Source organism: Lissotriton helveticus, chromosome 9, assembly GCF_964261635.1.
Source record: "Lissotriton helveticus chromosome 9, aLisHel1.1, whole genome shotgun sequence".
In the NCBI taxonomy this organism is placed as follows: domain Eukaryota; kingdom Metazoa; phylum Chordata; class Amphibia; order Caudata; family Salamandridae; genus Lissotriton; species Lissotriton helveticus.
The window spans coordinates 136,045,474-136,067,683 of NC_136070.1; the positions used below are offsets into that span (position 1 = coordinate 136,045,474).

The 22,210-nt window shown below is 40.7% G+C and overlaps 1 protein-coding gene across 1 annotated transcript in view; it reads left to right on the top strand.

Annotated features, from left to right (window-relative positions):
- LOC144781025 (cytosolic phospholipase A2 delta-like) overlaps positions 1-22,210 on the top strand; it is a 136,468-nt gene that overhangs the window by 3,461 nt on the left and 110,797 nt on the right. Inside the window, exons 2-3 of the mRNA XM_078659640.1 lie at positions 19,599-19,668; positions 20,871-21,007. Of these exons, the coding sequence (XP_078515766.1) occupies positions 19,599-19,668; positions 20,871-21,007 (207 nt within the window). The remainder of the gene's footprint in view (positions 1-19,598; positions 19,669-20,870; positions 21,008-22,210) is intronic.

Here is a 22,210-nt window from a genome sequence, read left to right on the forward strand (position 1 = left end):
ATATATAATGCTACCCTTAATGAATAATGGCGGGCGCTTCTTGTTGTGACTTTTCTCCTCGGTTCAACAGCTCTTCGCCAGTTTTCGCTCCCAGGAACTGGTCGGACGTGTTTCTGGGACCTGTCACCAATGGCCCGACAGTCTGTTTTGTTCACCCTTTCGTTGCCTCTTCCCTCCCATTTGCACTGTACCTTTTAGAAGTGTTTAGGAAGCCTGTCAGGCGAGACACCTCTTCACGTCTACAATGTTGAACTTTTTTTGCTGCCGGAGCGCCCTTTTCAATACCTTCTGCCTCCAGGAGCGCGTTTTTCATCTGTGAACTTTTCATCTTTTAATACACGTCTTTTTCACGGCGGAGAGAAAGCGGTCGGACTGTGCTGCCAGAGTTGAACATTAATAGTTCGTGCAGAAATCTCCGCCCACCACCAGTTACATTTATTCCTGAAGCGAGGCCACACCATTTTCTCCAGGAGCGGGTGGTCCAGGGAGATATGGCAATGGGTTGGGGAGACCCCAACGGGGGTACCAACAGCATAAGCAAGGGCTACCCCCACAATTCCGAGGAAGAGGAGAACTCCCCCCCCCAAGGCTGTGCCAGTGACCAGGAGCACAGGGACGAGGGCAAGAGCGGCATCCAGGTGGTCTGTGTGGTATGTGGGGACAACATGATATTTGTTTGCACCGTATTAAAGTCACCAGTGCTTGATTGAAGAATACGTTTATTGAACATAAGCAAACCCTGGGCACTCAGGGTCCTTATCTCTTCAATAACTATCTCTCTCTCTGATCATGTTCCCTGGATTCTGCAATCCAGAATCCAGTGAACATGTCACATAACAACCATGTTACCAAGGACTGTTGCAAAGATACAACATAGCTCCCTTTCTAAAATAATACATAAAATGAAAAATAAATATATCTTAAAAAAATGAAACAAATGTATACATTAAAACTAACCGTTCTTTTTCAAGAATTTTTTTAAGTTAATATCTACCTAAGAACAAACATAATCCTTCATCCAGCTTGGTTTAGTCTTGTTACGTTTGCATTCCAAACCAACATTTACATTTGATGATTTGATCTTTGTGTTTACCATCTCTTGGTTTGTTACATTTCTCCATTCCACGTCATTGCACTTAGTTACGCTCCTAACATTCCACCGTTTGCCATCATCTAACTTTACACTGTTGCCCTCTACACTAATGATCTGTTTTGGTTTAGACCACTTTCAACAACTTATCCTTTGATTACCATATTGGTGTGTTCGTACCCGTTCTCCTATCATAAATTTTCTAGGATGTCTTTTGATTTTATCATTATGTTTGTGTACATATTTACCTTGATAATCATGAACCTCACCCAACATTTTCTTTATATCAGTTTCTTTTACAATATCCTGGAACATCCATGCAGGTTTCACCTTGGATCCTGCTACTCGACCTTTCAAGAGTGAAAAAGGAGATTCTCCCGCAGCTGTGTGAGGAGTATTGCGATAACCCCATAACATTTATTTGGTCTACCTCAGTGGTTAGCCCCTCTTTTAAAAGTTCATACCACGTCTGTATTGAGCGTGAGGCTTGTTCAGACCACTCAAAACCTTTCTGGAGTTTCTTGTTAACAAACAATATGTTCAATATGTTCAAGCAGAAGGTGCATCAAAGTAAATGTTCTTCATAATACTGGTTTATCATGTTAAGGTTACTCTTAGTTTTTTGCCAATGTCCTTGTCAGGTTTAATCTCTTCTAGTTTTATCAGTGTACTTGTCATGTTTTCAGAATAAGAACCATTTTTCTCTGCTTTTTTCTGCTCAAACGGAGATACATTTCTTCGGTGTACCTTTGCAAATGCCAACACTTCATTAAACATGCAATAGGTCTTGCCTTTCATTAAGTTAAAGCCAATTGCTTTCTATACAATACCATTAGCAAATCAAATGGCTTTAACTTAATCAAAGGTGAGACCTATTGCATTTTCAGTGCTTGTTTAGAGCGCTTTGAGAAGAAGGGCTGAATAAACCAAGGGCCATCATAAATGAATGGAATGACTAAGTGTGCAAGGATGACAAGCTGAGTGGGCATTACTTAATGCATCGAGTTACCCCAGGTTGTTTCCTGACAATAACTTGAGGAAGTGCTTCGGTGCTGAGTACTTCCCTGTGTTCACACAGCAGGTTGTAACTTGCACAAAATGTTTTGTAAGTAGGTGACGGGCACACGGAAGGCGATGACTGAGAGGGTGCTAATTAAAGCAGTTTATTAATAACTGCAGCTAATATAGAAACCAGCTGCGTGGGTGACAAAGACATCAGTGTCGTTACGTCACTCTTCCCGCTCGTGAGATGTCTCACAGGCCTGGCTGGAGATGATGAAAGGGATTGGGCCCTGTGCATGTGTCGTAAAATCTGGAAACAGGGGTAGTTTCACTCTAAAAAAATAACCTTCTTTGTCTTAATGTTCTTCTATCAAACTCGACATCTCCAATCAATAGTAGCTTCTCATTATGGGGGTTAAGTCTGGTGGCTATGGCAGAGGAGCCTCGCCCCCCACCCCAAAACGTCAGGAAAGGAAAAATAAAACAACACTTGTTTCACCCCTCATCAGCGAAGCTAGCCTGAATCCAGTGGTACAGTGAGCATGGCCTCCACGTCTGGGCATCCTCTTCACACTCAGGAGGATACAAGCAAAAAGAACAAATGATGGATGGAATGCTGAATAAATCTGGATTTAATTCATTGTTTTTTTGCTCGCCACGCCATTGCAGTTCAGACCCAGCCATGTTTGAATCAGATTTGACCCTGATGATGGGTGATACCCCGAAACCGGTCCCAGGATCCTTGTTTCCAGTCCAGGGACAATCTGAAATGGAAGTTCGGGCTGGACAGTTGCCCTGGGGAGCAGGGTCAAGACTGAATTGCATGTGGCTGGGTCCAAACTTAAAGGCATGGTGAGCAAAAAAAACAGATGGATTTAGGCCCAGATCTCTGTACTGTGGGTGAATGTTCTACATTGTTCAGCAATCCATCCATCAATTGCTGCTTTTGTATGTGTCATCCTAAGTGGGATGGGTATGCCCAGACGTGGGTCCTGTGCTCTCCATGCCAGTGGAGTCAGGCTAGCCTAGCTGATAAGGGATTATATCCTGAAACTAGTCCCTCTGTGCATGTTACCAGTCCAGGGAGGACCTGGCCTGACAGTTTGGGCTGGACTGTTCCCATGTGCACAGGGTCAACACTGATTTGCATATGGTTAGTCCATACTGGAATGGAATAGCGAGCTAAAAAACGTTGAATTTAGGCCCATATCTCTGTACTGGGGGAAATGTTTGACATTGTTCAGCATTCCATCCTTTTCCTTCTGCATTTGTTCTGCTGTGTCACTGATTGCATGTTACAAAGACTTGCACAAGGAAACAGCTGCTGATAGTAGCAAAGTCTATCTCAGTGTGAGAATTTAACCTCTTGAATCCTGGTGCTCGTAAATACTTTAATTAAAAAGTACTGCACATGGCATGAACCAATATGCTACTATAAATTCGGGACTCTTACATCGGGAGTCTTTTACATCACAGGTAAGTCAATAAAAATGCAAATGTACCTTAACATATACATAAATGTACATACACATACATATAGATATAGGTATATATTAGACAATAATCAACTAAATGTAATTGTTAAAACAAATTCAAATTAAATAGAAGTGAATAGCGCTCATTTATTGGTAATAAAGTAATTAGATCAAAACACATTTTTAATGAAATTGATAAGAAAACTGAGATGTTAAATAAATGTAATTGTTCAAATTAATTAAACCAAAGATAATATCAGTTTAATGCTAAAATTATGCAATTCGCTTATTGTAAGGTAAAATGTAAAGATAATTAATTTGAAAATGTATTATTAAATGTATACATATTCAGAACATATATATGTAAATAGACATATAAATATGTTATCATAATATAAATACATATATTTGAGTGAGGCACAAGTTTAATCACACACAACACAATACACACACACATATATGTATATGCATATATATAACAATTGATTTCCTCGATATTAGGATTACTCCCATAGATAGTAGACTAGAAAGTACAGTGTTCCGTAAAATAACTGCAGATAACCCAATCTTGCATGCTGAAAGCGCCCATCCAACAGCCCTTATAAGAAGCATTCCGTTCGGGGAATACTATAGAGCCAGGCGCACCTGCAGCAGTGATGAGCAATATGATAAGATTGCGATTGAAATGACCCAGAGGTTTATTCAAAGAGGGTATAAGGACACTATCCTAAAGGGAGCATCCAGCAAGGCAAGAAGGTTGATAAGACAGAATATACTATTTGAACCTTCTAGAACTCAGAAACAAAAGAATTTAGGTAAATTACAGAAAGATCAAGTGACTTCGAGATCCATAACCACATTCAATACTAAACATAAAGAAATAAGATCTATTCTAAGAAAACACTGGTATCTAATAAGGAACGATCCAGTGTTAGGTTCAAAGGTGAAAAGGAATCCCGAAATTACATACAGAAAATCTAAATCTCTTAAAGATCTAGTTGTAAAAAGTGAATTCACAGAGAAAAAGAAAAGCAACACCGACTGGCTGAAACCGAAACCTGGTTTTAAAAGATGGTTTAAGTGTAAAGCCTGCCAACATGGAATGAACCGCACAAATTTTAGAACTTCTTTTAATAAGACAAATACAGTCTGGAGTGCTATAAATTGTAAAAGTGAATATGTAGTATATTTACTACAATGCCCTTGCCCCAAGATATATATTGGTAGCACCATTTTACCTGTGCACCAGCGAATCCTGCAGCACAGACGTGCAATTGTGAATCAGGACAGATCCTACCCTGTAGCACGGCACTTTGAGTCACACCACCAAAGTAACCCCGCAGGCCTCCAATATTCCTGCATTGCAGAGGTCCCAAAGAAAAAGAGAGGTGGTGACAGGAAGGGTGAACTAAGGAGGTTGGAGACTTATTTTATCTTAGAATTTAATTGTAAAGAGTCACAGGGCTTGAATGTAGATGAGGATCTTCATACTTGTCTGAACTGATCGCATATGTATCTAATGTAATGATAGAACAACCTCGAGCGAATCAAAACTGCATATCGAAATTATGAATTGTTAATGTTTTTAATTGACAAATAACTTTTTTATCTTTTTTCTTTTAATACATGAGTGGTAGTATAATGTGTAAAATTGAAGTGGCATTGAAGAAATAGAATGGAATGGATAATGCTTTGTTAACTATTTATGCACTGACACTTTATTTTTATGTGCAATAGGAGTGGATTGTTTACATAAATAGTATAGAGTACTACTGTTTCCGTTTAGGCATTAGCACTTTTTCTATGGGATACTCTATTTCGACGTATAAGAGGAGTAGATAATTTATAGTAGAATTGTAGCATATCCAAGCACTAGCACTTTATTCTTCTTCTTTGGACTATGTGCATTTTGTAGAGTAGATGTTTTCAGTAAGAGAGTATTATTGTTTACAAATAGGCAATTGCACTTTATGAAAATAATGAGGATTTTCTGAGTAAAATTGCATTACTAGGAAATGTTTTTCCATTCTAATTAGAACAGTCAGTTATACAGATAAATCCACGTGGTATAATTTGATAAACCGTTGAGTCAGCTGTCTAAGGTCTAATGATAGTAATCAATTGAAAACATGAGTTGTTCAGCATGTGATAGAAAATTGTTAAATAATCCTATGAATACTCTCTCAAGGTTCTTGTGGTTTTCGGGCACTTGCCCAGACACATGTTGAATCCCTATCGTTTGAACAAATGAAATTGATTACAAAATGCACTTGCGTTGTATCAAGAATATGTTTTTATACATTTGCTCTGAAACGGTAAAAAATATATGACAATAGGATGTTTATATTTTGTTATTGGCGTTTGCCCTAAACATGAATTATCTCTGTTTTTGCTGAACAAAGTTTTCTCTATTTGCAAGTGCTAAAATGGCCACTGCATTAGTAGACGGCTTGACTAGGATTTGAATGTCCTTTTACACTGTCTGCTACCTTTCTTGTGTATTTTTACTAGTCCGTAATGGCGGCACAAACATCGTGATCAAGGGAGATTGACTCCCGAAACGCGTTGATGGATGTAAACTCTTAAAATAAATAAATAAGCCTGAACCAATGATACCCTTGCTCGAGTGCCGGATGATTTCCTTGTGTAATGTGAATGGATATCCTATTTTGAATATATATATATATATGTATAGTACACGTGATCAATGCTTTCGCTGAAACGCGTTGTGTGAATTAAACTTGGAAATTGAGATTATGTAATGCTGTGGTTCTTCCTGAGAGCGTACTACACTGGAACTTTTGTTATGGGATTGAGTACTCGCACGCTCCACCGGAGTGTACGCCACCTTCCTAGGGTCCCAGCATCCCAGAAGGAGTAACCTGGATGTGTGTGTGTGTGTATATACACGTCATTTTAAGCAGTTACATCAAAGTAACAACAAGGGATTGAAATATTTTGTGGTGGACGCCATCCTAGCCAGCAGGGGTGGAGGTAATAGGGAGGCAAAGCTACGCAAACTGGAAACTAAATACATTCTCAGGCTCAATACCAAGCAGCCATGTGGGTTAAATCTGACAGAAGATCTGTATACTTGTTTATATTAGGATCTGGCAGTATATGAATAGATAGTCTACATTTATAATTAATAGTGCTGGAATCTGAACTCTTATTAAGGTGTTTTATCTTTTCTACTATTTATTATTTTAATATGACTACAGAGTTTAAGTTTTTAATATCATGTACATTTTAATATCATGTACAGTATAATAGAATGTAATCCAGAATCAACAATAGATTAAATTATTTTGCGTTATTTTGCACTAGGCCTTTACCCCACCCATACTGGTAAAGCAGTTGTCAAATGTCTTCATGGCAAGAGACATAGATGAAGTGTTATGAATTAACTATGGTTTCTCCTTCCTCTCTATATCTGCAATATAGATTAGATTTTCCCAATATTATCGGTATGTTATCTGTGACCAGTATTTTCGATTATGTCCAATAGGGACCTTTTGGACATGCTCCAATTATTATAATCAGGGAGCACAAAAGGTAACTACATGATGTTTTAGGATTAAATTAGACTGGGCTCAGTCTATTAGTTGAATACTTTTTATTTGCACAATTGCACACACACACATTTTGCACATTAGGTATGGGTTACCCGTTTTTTTGTATACAGTTTAGATTAGCTTGGCATTACATTGTACGTAGGGGATTTAACCCAGTATTGTTTTTATTAATATTTACGTCGATATATATGACGAGTTATGTTTATAAAAATCATAAATTATATATTACTGTTTTCAATATAATGTGTCAGTATTATGCACTATAAACAGTTTATAATAGTTACGGCAATATTAAAGTGAATTCAAGTCTGTCTTCACTGTTAACTATACTGTGACCCAACCAATTGTCAGCACTTGCACTTTAAAAACTCACCCTTCACCTGAACACGCTGTCATGTGATCAAGGCTCAGGTGAGCCGAAACGTTATGGCGACAGCAGAATAAAGAAACAAGCATCCGAATATCTTTGGTCCGTGTCTTATTCCTGTGAGTGTTCTTGTGAGGACGAGCTTGCATTGGAAACGGAGGTTGCTGTATATATATATATATATATATATATACATATATATATCCAACAAGGCTCCTCCAATACAGACAAGCAAGAGGACACACGGGGGAATCCAGATGGAAGCCTTTAATTGACACTGGGCATGATACACAATGTATTTCGGGGACCATTCGCCTCATCAGATGCCTCCGTAAATGTAGCACCAGTCCATCTCCGCCTTTAGATCTCCTCCTGCTCTCCTATTGGTTGGAGAGTAACACCCCATAGATGTTGGCTTGCACGCCTACTGAAGTCCGTTGTTCTCGACTACAGTACCCAAGATGCACCATTGTGGGAAGGCAATGCGTGGGGGAAAGACAGCGTGACAGTCAATGTTCGCGGGGAAAGGTGAATGTTATTGATGGCTGGCCACATTTGGAAAATGTGTCGTCTGACTTCCTCCGGTCCCCACTGACGTTCCAGCCCCTCCTGCAGCAACCGGGCGGGCTGCGAGTCGCGATGCAATAATTCTCGGCTCCTCGTACCGTGACGAGCTGCTCCTGGCAACAACCCTGTCCCTTCCCTGCAGTCTGAGGCGGGCCGGAGCTATCAATCCCTTGGTTGTAGAAAAAATCAGCAGCAGCTGTACCAGAAAACGCTCCGGCCTCAGAGTGGAATGGGGCCTCTGCAACACGCTACTGGCCAGCGTGTATAAACATCCAACAAGGCTCCTCCAATACAGACAAGCAAGAGGCCACACGGGGGAATCCAGATGGAAGCCTTTAATTGACACTGGGCATGATACACAATGTATTTCGGCGACCATTCGCCTCATCAGATGCCTCCGTAAATGTAGCACCAGTCCATCTCCGCCTTTAGATCTCCTCCTGCTCTCCTATTGGTTGGAGAGTAACACCCCATAGCTGTTGGCTTGCACGCCTACTGAAGTCCGTTGTTCTCGACTACATTACCCAAGATGCACCATTGTGGGAAGGCAATGCGTGGGGGAAAGACAGTCAATGTTCACGGGGAAAGGTGAATGTTATTGAGATGGCTGGCCACATTTGGAAAATGTGTCGTCTGACTTCCTCCGGTCCCCACTGACGTTCCAGCCCCTCCTGCAGCAACCGGGCGGGCATTATATATATATATATAAATATTGGAGTGGAAGCGTATCTGGAATAAAACACGCTTTATATGCATTGAGCGGCCTGGACATTGTTTTCTTTGGGAATTCGTAAAACAATTTGTAGGATATTGGGGACTCGCAAACCCGTCCGGGCCCGCCACTATCAGTGACAGGGGCTTTTTTGCGAACTTGTAGACTGGAATATATATAAAGGTGGAAACGTGGTGGTTTGGCCTCAAAGTGACTACATTGTGGAAGCCATGCACCAATTAAATGACTGTTCGTGTTACACGAAGACAACTGCGAAACATTACAATGAGGCAAAGGATTCGCTTAGAAAACTACTACACAAATTTAAGAGGGAAGGGATGTTATCTAAGCAAGAGTTTGAATTTCTACATGTGGAATTTCCTGTTCTACCTAAGCTGTACCTTCTTCCCAAGGTGCATAAAAAAGTGATCCCAGTTCCTGGCCGTCCTATTATCTCGGCAATCTCTGGTGTTGCAGAACACATTACAGAGTATATCTATTACTTTCTGCAAGACTTAGTTAAAGATCTGCCAACTTATATTAAAGACACCAGAGATTTTCTCAGAAAAATAAAAGGCGTTCCTTGGACTGAAGACCTATTATTCATTACTTTAGACATTGAATCGCTCTATACGAGCATTGTACATGAAACTAGTCTAGAGGCTCTTGAATATTTTCTGGGAAAAAGACCTATTGACTGTTACAACCACAACAAAATGATTATTGAATTAACAATATGGTGTCTTAACAATAATTTTTTTATGTTTGGTAATGATATTTATCTCCAGAAACGAGGTGTGGCGATGGGGGCCTGCTTCTCCCCCAGCTATGCGTGTCTCTTCGTAAGCTGGTGGGAGGAGCAGGTCCTTAAGCGCACACATGGTGCCATTTTTAATGAGCATGTGATACAATGGATGCGTTATATCGACGATGTTTTTGTTTTGTGGAAGGGGGATATGGACAGTGCCAATGCCTTTGTAACTACTATTAATATCAATCAAGAGAATCTGAGATTCACATCTGCTATCAATAAGTTTGAAGCAGAATCCCTTGATGTAAAAGTATTTATCCATGAAGGACAATTGGCCACCAAACTCCATAGAAAGAGCACTGCTGGCAATAACACTCTCCACGCCAGCAGTGCTCATCCCAGGCATGTGATTAATAATATTCCCCTTGGTGAGCTCCTCAGACTCAAACGTATCTGTAGCACAGAGAAAGATCTGGCCTCAACTACAGCTGAGGCCTTAGACAGATTCAGACAAAGGGGATACAAGGAATCCATACTCAAACAGGCCGTCCACAAAACTAATGCAAGATCCCGTGAATCACTTTTGGCACCCACTAATAATGTCCCTTTGGAAATGGATGCCAACCTTAATGACCAAGCTCCTAGGCTAATTACCACCTTCAACCGACAGGAGAGAAAGATCAGGTCTATTATTAAACAAAGTTGGCCCATTTTGAAAACTGATTTGGTTCTGTCGCCCAGATTGCCAGATGGCCCTATTATTACTTATCGATAGGGACCCTCTTTTAGAACCCAGATAAGTCGAGACTTTCCGGAGCTTGGTAAAAAAGAAATACGGTTAAAATCCCGGCTGGGATTTACACGCTGCTCCAGTTGCAGAGCCTGTAAATTTGGGGTAAATACTACCCAATACTCCACTCCTTTCAACCCAAATATGTCCAAATCAGGGGTTCATTTAACTGCAAAACAGCAGTTTACGTTCTGACATGCACCTGTGGCCTTAGATATGTAGGCAGTACTAAGCTGCAGGTGCATGTCAGAATTCTCTTTATAAATTTTACAGGAGTGTAACCCATAGACCAGTTCAGGACAGGGTAAGTAAGGTGCATTGGAAAACAATGTCCTGATCGGTAAAAATGCGTAGACAATTAGTTATGCATGCATACAGACTTACTTGCAAGGAAAGAAGGAGACACTACATCCCTTTAGAAAAAAGATAGTTAATCATCTTTATATAGTAACATGTGTTATGGTCGGAGGATATACAGTTGGAAGCAGCACTGCATAAATAAATTAATGACAACCATAAAAACACTTGGTGCTAAAGGTGATTGTGATAAGGGTGGCGACGCAAGTGAAGAAGTGAACAGCGAGAAACGGCGCACTGTGACAGAGTGCAGATAATTTACAGTGGGTGACTCCAAGGTAAGTGACAACGTGATATCACAGTACCTACATTTTCAATTGGTTGTGGAGCCACAGCGAAAAAAGTACGCCTATTATTATGCTGTTAGGTCAACGGCGTTTCGATCCATATAAGTTTAGATCGTCATCAGGACTGGGTTGTCTGGATAGGTGCGTGCTTGATTCAATTCTGTACAATGGGAAGTACATTAGGAAATTACCAAGGATCCAGTATGGGCAGCCTGAGGAGTGATGTAGATCGCCAAAAGAGGTGATCCAAGGTCTGCAAGGGTATACTGACTAGGTCGAAATTGACGAGGCCGTCAGCGATCGGCCGTGTTGTCAGCAAGCCATCTGATTAAACCAGCGTGTTGCCTCGGGAGTAAATCTCGCCACCCTTATCACAATCACCTTTAGCACCAAGTGTTTTTATGGTTGTCATTAATTTATTTATGCAGTGCTGCTTCCAACTGTATATCCTCCGACCATAACACATGTCACTATATAAAGATGATTAACTATCTTTTTTCTAAAGTGATGTAGTGTCTCCTTCTTTCCTTGCAAGTAATGCTGTATGCATGCATAACTAATTGTCTACGCATTTTTACCGATCAGGACATTGTTTTCCAATGCACCTGTCAGAATTCTCCAGCATCTACGAGCCATCGTTAATAATGATGGGGCGTACCCTGTGGCTAGGCACTTTAAAGCCATACATAACAACAACTTGCAGTGTCTTAACTACTATGTCATCGCCTCGGTTCCGAAACCGCGCAGGGGAGGTGACAGAGATAGAATGCTTAGGAGACTTGAGTCTCAAATGGTTTTAGAGTTGGACAGTAAATTCCCTAATGGGTTGAATACTACAGAGGAGCTGCATGTTTTTGTTTGATTTGATTTTAGTCCCTTTTTGCAGTTTTAGGATGGAGTCTTCTGTCCTACTGCCTCAATGATATTGAATTCCTGAAAACAACATTACCTATTAACCTATTTTCATTGTTTTTTATTTTTCTCCTTTTCCACTTTTTGATAGTAGCTATTATATGTGCACTTTTTATCTTTGGACATAGACAATTTAGCATTGACATTGCTCACTTGTTTCTATGTTACCCTCTTGTCTATATGTTATATATATTCCATGCCTAAATATATCCTATATCTCATTTTTGGAGACGTTATCCCAATATGCATTTATGCACAGATTTGATGCAGAGAGAGTGTTAGTATCAATATAATTATATGAGTGGTATTGTTTACAAAACAAAATGTTCTTTATTGCGATTATTTGCACATGAATTGTTTATGTACACTCCAGCACTTTATTGCGTAATTTGCACATCAATACCATGCACTTTTGTTTGCGTAATTTGCACATTCAGATAGACATGCTATTTGCGCATGTTATTTTTGATACTTTACACTTTACGGTGTCAACATAGTGATGGATAATCTGTACCATATCAGATGTCACTATATTTTTGCCACATGGCAAACTCTGTAATCTGATATCTTTCTTTGAAACAGTTAATAGTTTTAATGGTTTTTCTTGGGTTATTGCATTTAAGCAGGTATTTTATAAACTTCGTCTCTTTAATAAACTGTATTTATACAGTTTACTTGGATATGTTAACCAAATTCTATGTGAAATATGCTTTTATATGTTTTGCAAGGATTATATTATGTATAAAGTTTTTAGAATCTTGACTATAAAAACAGAAGGGTTAAAACGCTATGTAACAAGACTGCTATGTCTGTAACTTGTAGTATGTCCTTCATTTCTATGATCACATGGGGTGTGTGAAAAAAATGAGTTGGAAAGAAAAAAAAGTTGGAGGAAAAAAAATGTATTTAAATGGTGACTAAAGCATTAGCTGACGATCTGTGAGCAAGGGAGGATGCCCGAAACGCGTCGGATTTAGTGGCTCTATTTGAATAAAATCTTTGTGCCAAAGAAAATACGCTGGATTTGCATGGTCTCTGCATTCGCGGTTGCGGTGATGTGGGAGACTGCATTTGGTTTCATATATATATATATATATATGTATATATATATATATACATATATATATATATATATACATATATATATATATATATATATATATAGACACACACCTCACAATGACACAAATATGATATATCTATAGAAACAATGTACATTTTATAATTATAGTTTAGGAAACAATATATTAAATAATGTAATTGATTTGTTTAGAAAATAAGGTAATTTGGAATTAAAACTTAACAGTAAATTAAATTAATATATTTAACTAAAAAAAAGCAACTTTTATATTAATTTAAATCAATTATATATATAAATGAATATAAGTTAATTACAAAAATACACTTACCATTCAATGTAGCAAAGTAAAAACATGTCATGTTTTACTTGGCTGTTGCTTAAGTTATGGTTTGTGCTCCTTATCATTACTGGGGAATTTAATAATTTTTCAGGTTTTAATTCATATCCATATCTGTTTTTTTAGGTGAATATATATATATGTGTAACAGGTAACTGTGTAATGCAAACACATACTATTTAAATGAGGGTCTAAGGGCTAATTTAATGACTCTGTACTAGACACATGCCCCCAAAAATAGAACTAATTACAACAAAAGGTATCCAGGAGTCACAAACCTGTTATCGTACTTTAGACTAACCACTATATGACTAACAAATTAAATTGTGAGTTAAATACAGTTTGTATGTAAACACCATTTAAACACTCATACATATGACATGCAACCAAGGTAGGAAATTTTCCCATCAGTTGTCGTTCTGTGCCACCACTATTACATCATTTGGGTTCTCCTTACCCAGGAGTTAGTATGAAGGCAGTCACACTAGTTGGTAAGTGAGGACTGTGTGAGTCAGGAGACTGATGTTAGTTTTAATATTATTACTGGGTGGTGTCAGTATGGTGTTGGTATTTACAACTGAAAAAAAGCAGTGCAAGGCAAGTGGAAATAAGTGAGGTGAGTAAAATTAGGTGGAGCTGAGTAGAATAAATATTTTTAATGTTTTCTCTCAGACCCCCAAGTTTAAAAACAAGTGAACAGTGAAAGAAAGTAGATTTGACATAATATCTACTCAGCAAGTGGTCGACATGTTTCTGCATATAGATGGAAATGATCCTATGCATTCATCAGGACCTAGATGTTGCTACTGCTGTATATTACTAAGTGAAAAGGAATAAAAGGAAAAATATCACCTTTTTGTCAGGTGTTGATTCTCCACCACAATCCAATTTCTGTGGGGATGGCGCCTCACCTCACCTGGCTGCAGCTCAGGTAAATAAGGAGCACCGCTCTCTCCGTCGGTGTCTCCCAACGTCCCTCTGGGCTATTCTGGTGTTTACATACAAACTGTATTTAACTCACAATTTAATTTGTTAGTCATATAGTGGTTAGTCTAAAGTACGATAACAGGTTTGTGACTCCTGGATACCTTTTGTTGTAACTGTGTAATACAGCCTGTTTTACCATCAAGAGGATCTGGTGACAATATATACATTATATATAGTGGGAAGGCCCGCTCTAGGGCAGTGCGACCAGTGCCATTGCACCAGGTGTTGACTCCAGGGTGCGCCGAGTTTGCAAGTTTATTTTGGTTTTAAAAGCACCTGCTGCCGTGTTCCTTGACTCTAGCAATTTCCAGGCAACAATACAAATGTCAAGATAACTCTGGTGATTAATGTTCCTCCCGGAGAGAGATCGGAGTTATGTCTAGTTGAGTTTTTGACTGATCATAAAATAGCACAGAGGGTTAATATGCCTGCTGCAATGAACATGTACCATGCAGATCATAAAGTGCATATAATGTAAATAGGTCAGTGAGTTACTGCTTTTCTAAGCAACATCCTTTTGTTACCTGAAGTTTATAAGTTAAAATCATAATTTAGAATAGTTTATTATTAACTGTCATCAAAGAACTGCATGCACACTGCAAAGCATAGATTAGAGCATAGAAATCCATTCTTATTATTAAACAGAACCTTTGAACTATTGCGTTCCATTTTCAATTCAGAGTTTGTGCTTCTCAAGGCCAAGCCCAAGCACTCTTAAACTATACTGCCTACCAGTATGGATGACATGTCACTCCTAAACCCTGTCGTCCTCTGTAACATTTCCTATACACTGATTCATACACATATTATAGATTGTCTCTGTGTAATGTGTTTGTGATACAAAGTGCTTTGACACCCTACACTGGTATGAGTGCCGCTATATAACTAATTATATGCATCTGAACGAGAGTGGTTATGGAAACTTGAGGGGAACTGTTAAAAGGTGGTGGTGAGGGAATCCGTGGTGGAGGTGGTCACCACCGCCACTATGGATGGGGTGGGCGCCTAGAAACGTTGTCACACCGGGAGCCACCAGTGCTAAAGCCGGCCCTGTATAGTGGATACCTTACGAATCATTGAGGAGATATCACAAAGAAGAAAATTGAAAGCCAAATAGTTTGTAAATACCAGCACAACCCCTCAATGGCAATATCGGACGATATTACACATTACTGTATATTTATTTTTTATATAACATTGATTTTGGGATAGTTAGTTTGAAAAAGCTGTTTTCTCCTACGTGGAGCTAATGGAGGGCACTGATTGGAACAAGAATGTGTAGATTTTTAATGAATGAACTGTTATTACGGCCCATAGTGGCACCACGGCCAATAGTGGCACGCCTACTAAACTACTGTGACCGAGACATGGTACTGCGCCTAGCCAGGGAGCGCGGAGACATAAGCCATCAAGGTAATAATATTTCATTTCCCCCCAATTTTACTCCTCTGGTTCAAGCGGCCGGCTGCAACTTCCTACCTGTCAAATACATACTTCAACAAGTTTAATACCATATGCACTCCTATACCCCGCCAAATTGCGAGTCACGTTTGAAGGGAAATCCTATTACTTTACAGATGTGAAATTTGCCCTCAAGTTTGTTAAACACATTGAAGGGCAGAAGTGCTCTCCTGTGTGTCCCCCCCCGCACACTGAGGCAGATGCTAGACTGAGTGACAATGACTGAAACATCAACGAAATTGACCTGGCCAACAATGTTTATTACTGAGTGGGTATTGTTACACATCACAGTGTTATGACCAAGCTGCAGTTTGGACACTGTTTGTGTATATGCTGTATTGCTCTTTTCAAATGTTGTAATTTGAATTCTGTCACTCTTTAGAATTGTTACAGATCTGTATATATTTCGACACCTTGCCGCTATTGGCAGGGCAGTTTGTGGGCATCCCACAGCCTCCAGTGAGAACTCCCATTTACATGCTAGATTGCGAACTGGAAATGTTTGTTGGATTTCGGGTGGGTACTTGGTCACAACCTAATTTTGGGGTTGGTGTGGGTGGAGGAAGGGTTGGGAAACTTCTATCAGTTCGTTTTGGGTTGGGATGGTGCAACAGAGGTCATTGTTACATACTTGGTAATATGATTTACCAGTCAATTTCCGTAACATGCAAGTCGTTATTGCAAATCAACAGATAAAAAACATAGCTTTGGCACAGCTGGGAATAGTCCACATAGCCCTCACACCCCACAGCCTAGTATGACATCCACAACGTACCTAACTTGGAACATTCACGGTCTAAACAACCATAGGAAAACACGCTTAATGCACTCATACTTCCTCAGACATAAAATTGATTTCTGCTTCAGGAAACTCATCTCTGCAGCACATCAACACCTAAACTACAGGCTAGACGATGGCGGGATATATATGCAGCAGCATACTCCTACTGTGCCAGAGGCATAGCTATACTGATATATAGAGGACTAGGCTGGCCTACATCACGTTCTATTATGGATCCAAATGGCAGATGCGTGATAGAAGACGGCGACATAGGGGGTAAACAGATAATTTTGGTGGCAATATACGGGCCCAACACTGACGAGCCTGACTTCTTCGGAACCGTCTGGTCCAAGATCTCTACACTCGGATGTGACACTGACATTTGGGGGGCTGACTTCAATGAAATTATTGATGACACTTTGGGCAGATCAGGCTCCTTTCGCAGTCTTCACCCTAGGGCAGGGACGATGCTGGAGGCACTCATCCACGAACATCAATTGGCGGATGTTTGGAGACAATGGTATCTGGATGCTCGCAGGGGTACCCGCATATCGACGTATCAAAACGCGTGGTCTAGTCTAGACTTTTGGTTGGTATCCAAAGACGTTGCGACATAGACGGCTTCAGTGGCACACATGCTGCTTACGCTTTCTGATCACGCCCCAGTATTACTCCGGCAACTGCTGCCTCTGTCTATTCCCCAGGCGTTTGTCTGGTGCCTACCTTTAGATACTCTGCTTGATACTGTCTTTTGGAAGGAGATCCGAAAGGAGAGAATAGATTGTTTTATACTTAATGAAAACTCAGTGTCCTCACCTGCAGTGCTCTGGGAAGCTTTTAAAGAGGTAATTAGAGGGCCCTGCATCGCAAAACAAGCGGGAGTGCTGAAGGCAATTAATCAGTCCTTGATGAAGCTGGAAAGAGATATTCGGGATTTAGAGCAGACATACTTCTAGACTAACAAGCATCTCGCCTCTCTCAGGGTGAAAATGTCTGAGTTTGGTGACGAAGCCCAAAGGGAGACACACTTTCAAGGGAAATATGCTTTGGTTCGACATTACGGGGAGGGAGACAGATCTGGTAAGACTTTGACAACCACACTCAGCCCACCGTGCACCTCCACCTACATTACTGAACTCTTAGATGCAGATTCTAACCCTGTGAGAGCTCCAGATGCTTTACTGGATCTCCTGACTGACTGACTTTTTTGCCACACTATGCTACTCTAGTTCCAGCAGCTCAGAAGCTGACCTGAATGAACACTTCAACACAATCCAGCTATTATGTCTGGCTAGGGCACACTGCACATATCTAGATGAACCCTTCACCACTGATGATATTATACATGTGATACAAAGTTTGCTTGCAGGCAAGGCCCTGGCACTGGACAGGTTGACAACTTAATTCTATAAATCTTACGCATCAATATTGGCACCCCACCTTTTAGCTGTTTATCAGGAAGTGATGAGAATCAGAGTTTTGCCTTTATCTATGAGAGGCGGTAATTATAACGCTTCTTAAAACAGGAAAACCTGCTAACATCTGTGACTCATATCGTCCCTTATCCCTCATCAATGTCGACAATAAAATTTACACTAAACTGCTAGCTAACAGATTGCAGCCACTCGTTCCCCTCATAGCCAGACCCTATCAATCTGGGTTTATACCCGGGCACTCTACTGCCCATAACCTGCGTACCCTGTTTGCTGTATTACATCATCTCAACCCCTGGGTGCTAGCACTGTTGGCCATTCTAGATGCTAATAAGGCATTTGATTCATTGGAGTGGCCATATCTCTTTGCACTTCTGACTAGGATTGTCCGGAGCCCTAAATACATACAAAAGATACGCCTCTTATACACAGCCCCCACTGTCCGTATAAGAATGAACAACCTCCTGTCTGAACCTTTCCCCATTACTCAGGGTATGCATCAAGGGAGTCCATTGGCTCTGCTCCTTTTTGCTGCGGCTATGGAGTCTTTGGCCGCCCGTTTGCGACAGCATCATGCTGACATGGGACTGGGTTTCACATCTTCTGGATGATTGTTTCCTTATACGCAGACAATATCACCCTCTAAGTACATGATCCTAAAGAAAACCTTGGCCCCATGATGCGCGAACTTATCTGATTTGCTGGGATATCTGGAGTACATATCAACTGGTCCAAATCAATATTGTTTTTCCTACCCAACGATACGCTGCCATTCTCACTGGAGTACCCATTAACATGGGTTGAGGGTCCTGTCAAATACCTGGGAATCTGCCTTAGTAGAGACACGCAGGAACTATGAAACTTAAACTAAGGCTGGACAATTACCTGGCTGGAGGGAAAGGTGGTAGTTTGGTCTAACCTACCCATATCGCTGGCTGGCAGCATAGCTATAGCGAACATTATTGTACTGCCCAAATTACTGTATCTGTTTTGTTACCCTACCCTTACCGCTCAACTTTGAATTTCTTAGAAGGATCCGCTCCATTGTAGTATCCCTGGTTTGGGCAGGAGGCAAGCAAGAATATCCTGGGAATTGCTCACGCTTCTGTTGACACTAGGGGGCATGGGTACACCTGATTTCGCGTAATACGCATATTGCACACAAGCAAATCAAAGCAGCCGCTCCGTTTTTCACCTGAATGCGCTGCCCCCCGGGTAGTGTGAGCTCACAGCTTGCCTTGGGGCAGTGCATTCACTGTAATATGGTGCATTTTCCTTGATTGCGCTGGGCGCATATTTTAAAAGTTGCGCCCAGCGCATTCAAGGAAAATGTGCCTTATGTATAATACGGCCCCAGGTGTTTTTTTCTTTTATCAACTTTTGATCTAATTGATCGTGAAATAACATTTTTGGCAAAATCTGAAATAACTCAGCATATGGTGGATTATGTGTCAAGTGTAATAAAGCCCTAATTATGCAGAAAACTATGTAGCCTACAGAATACCATAATTACAGTGACCCTAGTATGGGGTTGTTTGTATACTGCACTTGTGTTCTTTTTATCTACTGCCAAGTAAGGCATCATGGTACTACAAATGAGAAGTGAGTCAAGAATTCTTGTTGTACATTGCAGGATGAGGTGTCTTCTTACATGCTGTCTGTAAGGATCATACGAGCCAGAAATCTCCGGAACGCAGATGTCTGTAAGTAACATATCATTATTCTTGAAATAATTGCACTCAACCTCTGGCAGAAGTACATGTGGAATGGATTTGGTAGACTGCACAGCATACTCCCACATCATCATTCACCGGCAATTATTGCCCCCTGACATGGACACCACTTGTCAGCCTCTGATTGGTTATCACTTTGTAATAATTAGAAGTTTAGCTATTTTTCTTAGGCATAATGACCTTTCGATACAACATTTTCAGCCACTGGGGGCTTTTCTGCAATGGAAAGAGACACATACTATACTGTAGGAATGGAGGAAGAGACCAACTGGGGGTCGAAAACAAACCAATAATCATTTAGGATGGTGTATATCCAAAAATATACTTGAATTGGTCAGCTGGTAAGCTGTTTAGAACTGAAGGTCTCTGTCATTGGTGTGTTATATGGGGGCAAGGGCCGAAACATGCTTACACCGAAGCACCAAGGGTCTTAATCTCCCCGGGTTCTCCTAGTTTTTAATACTGTATTATGAAGATGTTGTATCAAAGATTCAATATGGGTTCACAAAAAACATACCTGTAATAGGAACCCTGGGAAATGCCACCTCAGTACAACTGGACAAGGTGAGAAGCAGACTCAATGATGAAGCATGTCACTTATGTGGGTGGGGGTTCACCTCCATTTTTTAAAAAAGAATTCAGGTAGATTACTAGACTAGATTTACTCAGGCTCTAACAAACACTCTCACAAATTCTAATACTCAATACCAAAAACAGCAACTGTTTATTTGCTTACTACTGAAGGACTTTAATGCTGTGTTAGAGAATATACAGCAGGGAATCCAATAGCGAAGCCAATATGTGGCCCTACTGTTTCAGTTGTAATGAACAGATAATCACAGGGACTGTTTTCTATTTGTGACTCTGTGTTCGCAAACAACACTTACCAGGCAGCCAGCCTTTTTAGTAATTAAACATTTTCAGGACACCATTGTATCACTACCCCTAGCAATATTTTGCTTTTTGAAAATATACTTAATCAAGAATCAGCCAATGAACGTCAAATTGGTTCTTTACAAGAACAGTGTTTATGGAGGGAGGGATGAAAATGGCCAATGAGAAAATAGATAGTACAATTTGTTATTAATAATAAGTCCATGATAGAGAAATGTTGAAGTACCTGAACCTGACATAATGTTTCCTGTCCTAAATGTAATTAATGTGTTTTTCAGTTTCTAAGCCTGATTGCTATGTGTCGCTCTACCTGCCTACATCTTCCAGTGAAAAGAAACAAACTAAAACCATCTGGAATTCCAAAAGCCCCGTCTGGGATGAGACCTTCCAGTTCAGGATCGTGAAGGACGTGATGGTAGGACATCAGTTAATAAAGAGGACAATGGGGGCATAAATAAGGAACAGAGGTACCCAGTGTTGCTTTTGGTCTAGGCCCACACAAAGTATACCACTGGCAAATGTAATTATGGCTTTCTCGTTTTTATCTTGATAATGTGGACCAGGGAGCGTCCAAATAAGTTGTTTTTATGAATTGTGCCCCCTGCTGTCCTGACAGCAGTTTGATAAAACTGCATTTTTGCCCCCGATACAGTGCTTTCACTGTGATAAAGGCAGCAGATGTCTTTTATGCACACTGCATTTCTGCTCCCGCAACATGCCTAGCTTTTAGGTTGATAAAGGGAGCAGGCAGACCTCAAATCCGCCAGAAGAGTGAGTAAGTTCCCCCTAACAAGCCGAACAAGCATCACTCAGCACCACCACAGCATCACTCAGCACCACCACAGCGCCACTCAGCGCCACCTCAGCATCACTCAGCACCACCCCAGCATCACTCAGCACCACCACAGTGCCAATGAGCACCACCACAGCACCACTCAGCACCACCACAGCATCACTCAGCGCCACCCCAGCATCACTCAGCACCACCACAGCACCACTCAGCACCACCACAGCACCACTCAGCATCACCACATCATCACTCAGCGCTACTCCAGCATCACTCAGCACCACCACATTATCACTCAGCACCACCACATTATCACTCAGCACCACCACATTATCACTCAGCACCAACACATCACCACTCAGCACCACCACAGCACCACTCAGCACCAACATATTATCACTCAGCAGCACCATATTACCACTCAGCACCACCACATTATCACTCAGCACCACCACAGCACCACTCAGCACCACCACAGCATCACTCAGCACCATCTCAGCACCACCACAGCACCACCACAGCACCACCACAGCACCACTCAGCACCACTCAGCACCACCACATTATCACTCAGCACCACCACAGCACCACTCAGCACCACCACAGCACCACTCGGCACCACCAGAGCATCACTCAGCACCACCACAGCATCACTCAGCGCAACCCCAGGTTATAGGTGTCACATTTGCAAAAGTTATAACTATTGGCATTGTAAATGACAAAGCTATATATTTAGCTATTTTCAAAACCAACACATAAATAAAAGAAATGCAATTTACAAGACCAATAGCTCAAACTTTCCTAATGTGAGACCTATTGCATTGCAAAGGCT